At 37.0% G+C, this 12965-nt stretch overlaps 1 protein-coding gene across 1 annotated transcript; it reads left to right on the top strand.

Annotated features, from left to right (window-relative positions):
• The first annotated feature begins 207 nt into the window (after window positions 1–207).
• Window positions 208–3637, top strand: LOC104428334. The gene is made up of 6 exons (XM_010041329.3): window positions 208–358; window positions 826–955; window positions 1090–1259; window positions 1374–1659; window positions 2118–2275; window positions 3207–3637. Exons 1-6 carry the CDS (start codon window positions 304–306, stop codon window positions 3371–3373), a joined length of 966 nt encoding a protein of 321 aa, XP_010039631.2. The 5' UTR covers window positions 208–303; the 3' UTR covers window positions 3374–3637.
• Window positions 3638–12965: the final 9328 nt, after the last annotated feature.

Here is a 12965-nt window from a genome sequence, read left to right as displayed (position 1 = left end):
TTCCTTCAGGTGTGAACAGAAGAAATTTTCATGTTATGGGGTTGGTTACTAGGACAGAGGCCACAAGAGGACGGTCGAAGCACGGGGAAACTCTTCTTTCAACTTTTCTTAGGAGAAAAGTCGGGGATACTTCTTAAAAAGTTCGGGAAACTACTCTCTTATTGTCCTGAGGGACTCCATATAAACCCCATCATGGCTGGGATTGACAAGCAAAGTCTCTGACCAGTTTGAGAGAGAGAGAGAGAGAGAGAGAGAGAGAGGCAAATTAGGAAGCAACGAAGAGCTCAGAGCAAGCTAAGAGACATGCCGCCTAAAGTGGAGCAGGCAAGCGTCGTGGCTCTCGCGGACGATAAACCTGGTACTTCTCTTCATTTTTTGTGTTTGCCCTCTACTTTCATTTTTTTCTTAACCTTAAGTCTTTGTTGTTATTCTTGATAAGTCATGCTTTTGCTTTTAAACTTTTCAACAAAACTTTGTTGGGCTGTAATGCCATTTTAGAAGATTCAGGTAAGACCTTTCTACATCCATGATTGTTCATAATTGTTAAGTTAGATCTTACCTTGCCATGAACTTAGTCTCATTTGCTTCAATCGGATATCTCAAGAAATAGGATACTGATTCCCACTATTTTCATGTGTGAGATTCCCAAGAAATAGGATTTCAATTCTCAAGTCTTTCGGGATTCAATACTTCACCTTTAAATTTTGTCTAAAAGACCAAAAGTGGAAGGGCCAATTTATGCCCATTGGGGTGAACCATTGAATAACCTTCTATTTCCTAGAATACAATCATTTGTGCTTAGATGTTTTTTGTTTTTTTGGGCAGAACGTGATGACGAATTGCCCCGTAGATCTTGTCCACCAGTTCATTATGAAGTGAAGATAAATTCAGTTACCGAATTATTAAAATTGGACACGTATGAATCCGGTGTTTTTGAAGCTGGGGGCTACGAATGGTAAGTTCTCGAATTTCCCTTTTGCTTCATATAACTCGATGCTTGTATCGTTTGGAGCCCCAATGAACTCAATTAAGAGATACAACGGTCAATCGATTCATAGCTAAATTAAATGTATAATCCGTCCTTTTTAGGAGCCTACGTCTTCTCCCCAAGGGACACACGGACCGTACGGGGAAGGAATATATGTCCTTATATCTGTCAATGGAGAAGCCAAATAAGCTTGGAGACCGTGAGAGGGTCAAGGTTGACTACAAGTTTTTCGTATTCAACAACATTAGTCGGACCTACGTCACCTTCAAAGGTCGATCATCGTGTAATTCATGATCAATGACAATGAAATCACACTCCCGGTAATGTCATTATAGTTTAGAATTGACAACCAAGTTTCTATCAACTTGTGGAAATGTGTGTGCAGAGAAAGGGAAGGAACTGAGGGCATTCACTAAAGCAACGACCAAATGGGGGCTTTCTAAGTTCCTTTCCTTGGAAACTTTCAAAAGTCCTGATAATGGATACTGCAAGGACAACTATTGCAAACTTGGGGCTGAGGTTATGGTCAGCAAAAGTAAGAGGAAAATGGAGACCGTCACCATCGTCAAAGATCCGCCTCAAAACACAATCACTCGCGAGATCCGACAGTTCTCCACATCGAACAAGCACCCTCAGTATTCCAAGGCCTTTAACGTCGGAGGGTGGGATTGGTACATTCCCAGAACAAAAAAGTTGGCGAGGAAATGGAATTAGCTACTCGCTTTTGCCTCTTTTTAAATTTTAGGAATAAATACACTAAAAGTTCTAAAATTCGTCACAAAAATATAATTAAGCCATAAAATTTTGAAAAAGTGGGATCAAGTCCTTGAACCTACCAAGTTGGTGCAATCACCTTTTCTCATCAACTTCGTTAAACTTGATAATTGGAAAATGTTAACAAGTTTTAGAAAATGCTAACAAGTTTTGAAATTTGATCGCACTAATTTAACAAGGTTTATAATTTGAATGCACTTTTGAAAGTTTTAGAACTCAATTGTACTTTTATTATAAGTTTTAAGATTTTATTGCACTTTTTTTTTTTTTAAAGTTTTAGGATTCAGCTATACTCTTGTGAAAAGTTTTAGAATTAGCTATAACTCATCTTTGTTTTAACTATGATTGTGTGTAGGAAGTTAAAGGTGTTTCCCCAGCACATTGGGGCGCAGCAGGGGAAGTTCCTGTCCGTTTACTTACAAGCGCAGGGACTTCGTCCGAGGATTAAAATGTATGTAAAAGCCAAATTGCGGGCGTTGAACAAAAACCGTACAAACGATAAGGAAAAAACAGGTATTTTTTTTATTTTCTTTTTCTCTGTAACAACTGTGTCTAGATTGAGTTTTACTTTCCTTTTTCTTTTTTTTTACAAAATCAATTTTTTTACGATGCACACACTTTTACTTATTTGTTAATCAAACTTTACAACATGCAAATGTTTGCGGATAATTTTGCACATAACTTTTGCACGACTTTTTAGAATTTGAATATATAAATATATATATTCAGTTTGCTTAATCCAAAACAAACGGGCTAACGCATATATATGTAAATATTACCATATATAAATCCTGCAAAAATAAAAAAGAAAACCATGCAGATTTTTTTCCAATATCTTTTATAAATGAATGTCATTCTTATTTAAAGGAAAATTTCCGAGTGGCTTCCTGGAAAGGGCTCAAAGCCCAGTCTATTTGACTTCCCAAACTTTGAGTATCATAACAACAATCCAGATAAGCACATGAATATCTCCTTTTGAAAGAATAATGCTGTCTCTTCATCGTTCCACATTGAGTATGAGTATGCTAATTAGACATGGCTAAGTCTATATTTTGACCCCAAAAAAAAAAAAAAAAGGTAAACACCTTGAAAAACTTCAAACTGATATATCTGTGATAAATTTTCTTCAAACTACATTTTTTATTATTAAAACCTCTAAACTGGTACATTATCCAAAAAAAAAAAACCCCCCAAAATTGGTCATTTGTTAACCTCTGTTAAATTTTACTATGAAACCATTGAGTTGGATGACACATGACAACTTCAGACAAAAATTCATATAAATTTGCAGTAAATTAGCCACATATGTATTAATTTGGGATTTTTGGTGATCCAAAAATAAGTTTTGAACTAAATTTGTCACTTGTGTATGAATTTGAAGTTTTTTGTGATGTTAATTTTTTTAAAAAAAAAATTAATAAGTATTTCTTTTGGGGCACGGCAGTTAGTGGTTGGCTCTCTGACGAAAATTACAACTGCGGTCGCTCAGACTTTATGCCGTGGGGAGATCTCGAGAAACCGAATGGTGGTTTCGTTAACAATAAAGAACTGGCATTTGTAGTCGAAATCCTCGTCATATCAAATGTTCAGAGAAGGGATGAATCGATTTGATGACTTAGCGTGGACCAAATTGGCATTGACATTGGTTCCCCCGAAACCATGTGTATGTCATCTTCTTGACTTGGTTTCTTATCTGATTACTAGATGGAGCATTTGATGCACCCAAGCTCCGGATTTGTGCATGGAAGATGCCTAGTATGTCCACAACCTTGTGGAATTGTAATTTCTTTGGGGCTTGCTTAGTACATTCTATGTTTCCTAACTGTGTTTAATCGTAGCTATGCTTATAATAAAATCCTTGTGAGCCATTTTATAGATTGTCGCGATCTTTTCTTGTGTTGCAGTAGAGCCAAGATGTTTGCATGCATGCTATCTAACATGCCTACTCGTAGCTCTCTGTGAGCATCCTTTGGAAGGGCGGTAGGGTTCCAACAGTGAGGATCGCCAGGAAAGAGTGGTATGTTGGATATATTGTTAATATAGTCCAAAATAATATGTTCACATATAAGCCCAATAGGTGAAAGCACGGTTATTTGGGTCCATATGGGCCGAAGTCCAATAACTTACATATAAAAACTCTAGGGTTCCCCTACGCTGGAGGTAACACTGTTGAGCATTCGAAACTTGACGTCTCTTGGTGTAATACTTTAAGCAACCGCTTCTTCTCTCTCAATCCTATAACCTCCAACAATCTTGAAGTATTATGTTCGTGTGTCGGATTTGAGCGAGTAAGGTGTCTTCTTGAAGATTTCGTTAAGACGAACTCACGGGTGTAATTTACTTTCGATTTTGACGGTGGTATTGGCCGGGATCTGAGTTTGAAGATTCGGATGACCGAAATCTTTGATTAAAAAATCCAAAAATTATAGCCAATTTTATAGGGTGAAACCACTTGAGCTTTGTTCCACTCATCGATACAAACGTTTTGAGTGGTCACTCGCGTCGATCAGAGGTCGAACAAAGAAGTTATGGCACCCGAAGTTTCCATCTGAATTTCCAACGAATTTCGGCGACGGAAATTTCCAACGAGTTTTGGCGACAAGAGCAGTCCATCTTAAGGTTTTTGGGTGCTCCAAATCTGTTTTTTGGGGTTTGTTTTGGCAAATTCCATCTCTATAGAGCGGTTTGATCAAGGTTAAGGGAGTTATTCGACTTTATGGCTCTGAGGACTTCAAAGTGCACTCTTTCTAACATTTTGTGTCACGCCCCGATCCTCCAAGCGCGTGTCCATCCCTCTGCGGTCGATTAAATAGCGACGTTCTAGGATGCGTTGCCGACCCATTCATTTTAATGCGCATGCAGAAGCGAATAATTAATCCCCAGACAATACAATGATGGGATAGAAAAGTAGGGCCAAATTTTTTGAAAGAACCAAACCACACCTTTATACATATCACAACAAATCGATTACAATACTAGCCGACTATAAACAAAGTCTGTAAAAAGGGGGGGAGTAGAGGCTACAGATCTTTTAATCAGTCGAGTACTCAACTGAATACTCTGGCGTCCTAAGATTCGACAAGTCCGGGTCCACCACTGAACCACCTAGAGGGTCAGCCGTACCATTTCCAAAAGCTACTTCCAGCACGTACAAAGGGACCTCGGACTCAGGTATAGGACCCTCTCTCTGTCCATTCCGCTCTTAACAATACCATGATCTGTATTGATAGGGTACCTTATGGGGTAAGGCCTCATCAACCCAAACCATGGACTTCACCAGCTCATAGACCCATCCTCTTGGGTTCCCATGCAGCGGGATAAAACACTTCTGCTCAATGACCTTCTTCGACTATCTAAAACGCTCAGGAGGGGCTGCCATCTAAAGACCTGAAAATGTTATCCCATAACGGGGTGAGACGATGTCTCAACGAGTTCACCCCCTAAGTCTTGACTAGGAAGAAAATACACCTCAAGGGCTGCCTAAGCACAAGCATAAGCCAAAGGACTTACCTTTACCTCAGTCCATTCCTACAAGTTAGTACAATTCAACCATTCAACCAATCAATTCAACTCAAATCAAGTCATCAAATCAGATCGAGCTATCGATCAATCAAACCAGTCGATTCCATGCAATCAAGACCATCTCTCGGTCTACCCATTCAATACTATCTATCAACCAATACTATCTATCAAGTCGTTTCCTTGAAACGATTATTGCTCAGAATGCTCACCTAAGATGATAATGATAGATAGTATAGCTCACCGAAGCTGATATAGATAGATATTATAGCTCACTGAAGCTTATAAATAGATATTATACTCATCTACTGATCATTTCACTGTTTTCATAGTACCCAGTAAAATAATCGTGTATGGGTACACGGTAGGCCTCAGCCAAAAATATAATATCTTTATTTTATAAAATCCCACTAATTATATAGTCGATAAAAATATTTTTGGCGTTGTAAACCGACGCCCGGTACTTTTCTAATTACATACCAAAATTAATAAATTTTACGATAAATACCCAAAAATTTCAATCAACACACAATTTGCACAAATTATCATCCAAATAAATAATCTAACCACACTATTGCGATCAACATAAAATTCCGATCACCAGCTATCCCGGTCTAATTTCCGGAAAATAATAATTAATTAAATAGTTACCAAAATTAATTAATAAATACCAATAAATGTAACTTAGGCCGGAAAAGCCTAATTAAATATCAAAACGGGCCGTAGAAAATTCCAAACCTCGCTAGATAGATACTACAGTCTATTTAGTCTCTAATTACGCTACTCTAACCACCTAACATGCAATAACGATTAATTAAATCACTAATCCGTTCTAACTAACCATCTAATTCATACTTAACATAAATTAATCAACCCTTAAGCATAATTAACTTCATAAGCGGATATTAAGGAGTAAACTCACTTCATTAACGATCCGACGGGTTCACTTTGACGGGTACGCGGAGATGATTGACAATCTCCAAAGCGGTGACACCAAACAAGGTCGGGAAGGGCACCAAAGCGGGCCTCGAAGGTCCACGGGCTTGCTGTGTTTTTCGATTCTGTCCTTGAACCGAAGGATTGCTCGGCTTGGCTAGCTTGGGCTGAAATGTTGAGGAAGGGAGGGGGACGGCAGCAGCGGCCTAGGCGGAGTTGGGCGGCGACGTGCGGTGGTGGTGGAGGCTCAACGGTGGCCTGAGGTGGCTTGGCGACCTACTAGATGAGCGAGCAAGGGCAGACGACGTAGCTAGAACAGCGGTGACACACGACAAGCAGGCGAGTTACGGGGGCGTGACGGCGGTCTGGCGGTGTCTAAGCGATCGGACGGGGCTGCTCGACAGCTGGGGGAGGAGGGAGGCTCAATTTTCTAGGTTCTTGGAAGCTTCAAACTGCTAGAATGGAAGGGGGGTCGACGAGCAGCAAGGAGAAGGGAACCACCAAGCTTGAGGGGACCACTTGGTCTTCAACTTCATCTTCTTGTCCCATTGACTTGGTCCCACCATGTAAGGCTGGCTTCCTTAGCAAATTTCCAGCCCCTTGGCTTCCTCTAAAAGCTTTGGAAGTGGTCCAAAAGTGGTGTCCAAGAGGGGCTACGAATTTTGCACAATTTCCCCTCACTTCCACTTCAATTCCATCTAAAATCAACTCAATTTGGCTCCCATAAATTCCATTATCGAGCCCTTGATCAAATTGGTATTTTTCCTCGTCAATAGAACCAACTTGCATCTCAATTTCGCGATAAAAAACGATCCTCTGAATTTTTTGGACAAAAACGGCCCTATATCGATTTTTTTTTTGCCAAAATCTCGGTTTGTAGATAAATCTTCGAAGGATGAGTCGACGTTCCTAAAATGACTCGTGACATGATAGAACTTTCAATTTCTAAAATCGGATTCAAATTCACGATTAATTTCAATCTGATGCAATTTTTGCATGACATAAGCTACTAGATAGCTTTCAGAAATTTTTAATGCAAATGACTTGTGGTCAATTTTCTTCGAGCCATAATGAACCTCTTCAATACATTGGCGACTCTCGATGGTCATGAAAATCTCGAGGTTTCAATTACGGACACAATATACCAAAATGATAGAAAAATCAATCTAATGCCGATCGACGAGAATTTTGCAATCTGGTGGAATCACCCACACTTTAATCACCCATCTCAGTCGAAACGACCTATCTCTGATCCCTGATCGATTTTTAACTGTGCCGTAATGACTTCTGCAGATGAGCACGGTCGAGTAGTCGATTCCTAGTCAAATTCTCAAGTCTATTAAGGCTTTCCCAAATAGTCTAATTATCTCAAGAGTGATCAGCTCTAAGAATAGCCCTATAGGCATGTTGATGAAAGGCCCGATTTATTAAATTAAAAATAGGACTGAAAATTTCAGGATGTCACATTTTGCTCTGATTAAAATGGTAAAGCGTAGTTCCTTTAATATTATAAAGTTGCAATCATTTGATGTTACTGAATTTCATGGCTGGAAATTATATGTTCAATTTGGCATGAAAGAGCATGACATATTCTATACTGTATTAAGTGATTTTGCATCTACCACTGAAGATGTGGATGAATATCAATGGAACAAAGATAAGGATTTTTGTAGAGATTACTTGTTGAATTCTTTAAATCCTAATCTAGCCATGACTTATAGTGAGTATAAAACGACGAAAGAGATACGGGATCACTTGAACGCTCAGTTCCAAAAAACAAGATGAGCTCTCTAAAACTGTCATAGTGAAGAAATTCTTTGACTTTAAATTCACTATGAATTCAAGCATTACCTCTCAGTTAGTTGAATTTGAGAACATGAGGAACAAGTTGAAAGATGATAACTCTGATATGTTCGATAATCTCTTTGTCGATCTTGTCTTGAGTAAGCTACCAACTGAATGGAGTTCTTTCAACATTGAAATACACAGACTAAAGGTACAGATGGGACTAGATGAATTAAAGAGGTGTATTTACATTGAGGATCAAAACATTACTAGAAAGAGTTAAGAACAAGTAGGACAACAAAAATCAGTTGCCAACTTAGTTTCACACTCCAATAAACCTTAGAAAAGGTCAAAGTCACCAAAAGGTGAATCATCTTTATAGTTAGGGGGCAAAAAGACTATCTCTGAAAAGAAGAAGAATGGCAAGTGTCATAACTGTGGAAAGTGGGGTCACTAGGTAGTAGAGTGTAAGTTACCAAAGAAGCCAAAGAATGACACACCACAAAATGAGGCCAATATGCTAATTAGAGAATCTGAGCCTCAAGCCTTCGTTAGAATGATGAAGAATGGAAAGGCCAGCGTCTCTTGTGAGTGGTGGTTGGACAGTGGCGCTACTTATCATGCTAAAAATAACAAGAACTTACTCACTGAGGTTACAGAAGTGAAAGACACTGTGGAAAATTGCAATGGTGGTGAGGCAAAGGTGACTAATGCTGGAACTGCAAATTTGGTGCTTTTTTCAGGCAAATTACTAATTCTAAAACATGTTAGAGTAGTACATTTACTTAAAAAGAATTTGATATCTATGAGTTTACTTGATAAAGCTAGTATGTATTTTTCAACTATGAATAGTAGAGTAACTTTATCTATTAACTCATGTTATTTCGGTTGTGCATTCATGGTTAATGGTATGTATAGGTTGAGTTTAAATAATGATAGCATAAACCATGTGAATTCTACTTTGATTGATCCAAAGTTGTTACACAATAGACTTAAACATGTGAATTACAGGAAAATGCAACATCTAGCTAAAACTCACAACATTCTATTAGATACTTCTGTTCGATTTGACAAATGTAAAGTGTATGCACAAGCTAAGATCACTAGAAAACCATTTAAAATGGTTTCTAAAAGCATACAACTTCTTGAGCTAATACATTCTAACATTTGTGACTTTAGAAATTACATTACTAGAGGTGGTCGGAAGTATCTAATAATATTCATATACGATTTTTCTAGATATTGTCATGTCTATTTGTTGAAATCGAAAGATGAGGCTTTTGAAAAATTTAAGATTTTCAAGTCTAGAGTAGAAAATCAATTCAACTTGAAAATTAAGAGGTTTAGAAGTGATAGAGGAGCAGAATACATAATGACAAGGTTTAAGGAATTTTGTACTTCAGAATGTATAATACTTGAAACCACTGCTCCTTATTCACCCTAATCAAATGGTATTATCGAGCGTAAGAATAGAACGTTAAATGAAATGTTAAATTCTATGTTACTTACAGCTGTCATGCCTTCCTCTTACTAGGGAGTTAAATGAGGAAATTTACATGGAACAACCGAAAGAATGTGTTATGAAAAGTCTTGAGGATAAAGTTTGTAAATTGAACAAATCCTTGTATGGTTTTAAACAAGCACCTAAGATGTGGCATCTTAAATTTGACAAAGTGGTAAAGAGTTATGGCTTTCAGTCTAGTTATTTAGATAAATACATTTACCATCATTCTATGTCAAATAAGATAGATGACATGTTAATTCTTGGTTTCGATCATTCCTTAGTGAGTGCGTAAAAGTTACTTTAGCTAAAAAATTTGACATGAAAGATCTTGGTATTGCTAATACCATTAGTGGTATGAAAGTAAGCTTTAAACGGCAAGCCATCTCCCTTAGCCAGACTCATTGTATTGAGTAGCTACTTTCTACTTGGGGATACGATAAGTGTAAATCAAGTGAGATACCATGTGATTATAACAATAGATCGAGTCCTAATGAAGGGACCGATGTGAATCAGTTAAAGTACTCAAAACTGCTTGGTAGTCTCATGTATGCTATGAGTTACACTAGACCCAACATAGCCTTTACAATTGGCATGTTGAGTCGTTTTACTAGTAATCCTAGTAAAGAGCATTGGGATGCCCTCAATAGGCTAATTAGATACCTTAAACATACTAAAGATTATGCTCTCTATTATTCTAGTTATCCTCCAACTGTGGATGGATATTCTGATGCCCCATGGTGCTCAAATATTAAAAATAGTAAGTCCACTAGTGGATATATATTCACTTTGGGTGGAGCTACTATTACTTGAAAATCCAAACGATAGACTTGTCTTGTATTGTCGTCTATGGAATCAGAACTTTTTGTTTTAGGCTTAGCCGGCGAAGAGGCTGAGTGGATAAAGAATTTGATTATGGATATTCCTTTGACTCAGCTAAAAATTAATTCTTTAAGCCTATTCTGTGATAATCAAGCAGCTGTCTAAGTCGTCAAGAATGCTCTCTTTAATCATGTGAGACTGAGACATGCATTGTTGAATTATCTGAGAGAATAATGGGTTATCACCTTGATCGATGTGAGATCGAAGGTAACATAGCTGATACTCTCATCAAAGGTATGCCTAAAGATCGATTATTCAAAACAGTGGGGGAAATGAGGTTACAGACTATATAGATAAGTCTTAACTACCATTTACTTACCTTCTAATTGTGTGTTTTGAATTATCGAAATGTCTTTATTGGCTACAATGATAAGCACAGTTTATATGTTTCATTGATGTTCACAGTTACTGACTAATTTGAAAAAGGGTGAGTTGTCTCATTCCAAACTTGATGAAGATGACTTTAACCTAATTCAAATGTTCTATTAGGGAAGCTTGTGTCATTCCAAACTTGATGATACAATTTAACTTGGTTGGATTATTCTTTTGGTTAAATGATCTCATTCCAAACTTAATACTAGATTATTTGACTTTAAGGAATCGGTAACTGTGACATTCCAAATTGAAATATAGAAACAATTGTTTACATAAGAAGCTTGCTGGTCTTGTTCTTAATTGAAACTTGATATTACATGACTAGGTTAATGTAAATGACTTGCCTATTGGTCATGTTATTTGAAACTAGGCAATAGTTATTCTCCTACAAATAAACTTAAATTGATGGCTCTTTATAAATCATATTGTTTAGGTCTTGTTCATAATTTATGAAACTGGCTTGATGCTTATGAACATGATATTATGATGTTTTATGACATCAATATATGTTCTTCTCTACCTGATGGAATGGTGCTAAGTTTTTATTCAAATGATTGAATTTATGAAATATGAAATTCATATTTGACATTCTACAAGAGATGGTAGATATGGAGGAGAGCTTAATGAGTGTGATTCTAACTATGATGACCTACTTAATGAATGAATATATATCATTTAGAGTGTGCGGGGACTTGATAGTTTACCTACTATTGCATATTTTGATGGAGTCCATTTACTTGAGACTTGCATTTTGCTATCTCTATTTTGTGTACATTATTATGCTTGTTTCTTATATTTGTAAAGCCTTGGACTATTTTGACTAGCCTACTTATACTTGACTATTATGCATATGTTAGTTGTGAACTGAGTCTGAGATTTATTTTGGGTGTTGGGATTTTTATGAGTTTAAATTGAACCTAAAACTCTTGTCGATCTCAGAACAGATTAATGATAAGGATGATTTGCTTATTTGGATTACCAATTATGATTGAGTTTAATACTTTACTACTGAAAAAAAAAAAAAAAAAAAAAACACTCTTTGATCGATCTGAGTTGATTGTCTTGGACTGAATATGGATGATTCATATTTATTTGAACATTACACTGACCACCGTATTGGATTGTACTGTATGGTGAACATAGAAGGAAATTATTGGATATATTGTTAATATAATCCAAAATAATATGTTCACATACAAGCCCAATAGATGAAAGCATGGTTATTTGGGTCCATATGGGCCGGAGCCCAATAACTTATATATAAAAACTCTAGGGTTTCCCACGCTGAAGATAATACTGTTGAGCATTCCAAACTTGACGTCTCTTGATGTAATACTTCAAGCAACTGCTTCTTCTCTCTCAAACTTATAACCTCCAACATGGTAAAGGTCGTTCCTTATCGCCACTAACCGTTCACAAGAAGTGTGGTGTTGTGGCGTTAGGTGTAAAACAGTTCAACGAGAACTATGAAGAATTTTAGCGGAATATAACAAGTTAAACATCAGCATCTGCAGAAACAGTTTAATGTAATCAAAAGAGGTGCTGATGAACAGTTACTAATAATCAACAAGGGATGCTAATAATAAAGAGATAGAAAATAACATACTAAGATTTATAGTAGTTCAATTTTATCCCAAAGCATATGTTCATTCTCTAGACTAATAGCTACAACAAGATTGAAATCCACTAGTAAATGTTAAAGGAAACTTCAATCAGCAATGTTACTCCCATCAACCAATAGATCACATTATCATGACACAACCACTACCCTTACACTTGTAAACTGGACTATTTACTATTACAACTTAGTAGCACTATGCAAAGATATGATTAGCAACACATCTACTATCAAAAAAAATAAAGCAAAGAAGAAAACTCAAAAGTTATAAACTAACTTGGTCGTTTTTACCCATTCTTACTACTTCTCTTGGATTGAATATATAAATTCATCAAACCTTAGATGGTCGTTTCCCACTCAACTCCATGTGGTAGCCATTAGTTTGACCATCATCGGCATCAGAAAGGCTTTTGTCATTTACCAGTGTTAGAACGGCTCTTGACAGTGGCAAATTTCCCAAACCAGTCAGTGTTTATCTTCAATTTGATTACTTAGTTGATTTAGGGTGCGTTTGGGAGTAGCCTTGAGAAGCTACTTTGAAGCCCCAAAGATCCTTAGGCCAAGGATGGGGTGTTTGGCAAAAAAAT

This window comes from Eucalyptus grandis, chromosome 5 (genome assembly GCF_016545825.1).
Source record: "Eucalyptus grandis isolate ANBG69807.140 chromosome 5, ASM1654582v1, whole genome shotgun sequence".
Classification (NCBI taxonomy): domain Eukaryota; kingdom Viridiplantae; phylum Streptophyta; class Magnoliopsida; order Myrtales; family Myrtaceae; genus Eucalyptus; species Eucalyptus grandis.
Note: the sequence above shows the minus strand (reverse complement) of the source record. Positions and strands in the feature narration are given on the sequence as shown.

What these genes read in the sequence shown, in the direction of transcription:
- LOC104428334 (XM_010041329.3), top strand. Translation starts at nt 304, where the DNA reads ATGCCGCCTAAAGTGGAGCAGGCAAGCGTCGTGGCTCTCGCGGACGAT. An exon ending in TCTCGCGGACGATAAACCTG is followed by an intron (nt 359 to 825) that starts GTACTTCTCTTC and finishes TTTTTTGGGCAG; the next exon opens with AACGTGATGACGAATTGCCC. An exon ending in GACCTACGTCACCTTCAAAG is followed by an intron (nt 1,260 to 1,373) that starts GTCGATCATCGT and finishes ATGTGTGTGCAG; the next exon opens with AGAAAGGGAAGGAACTGAGG.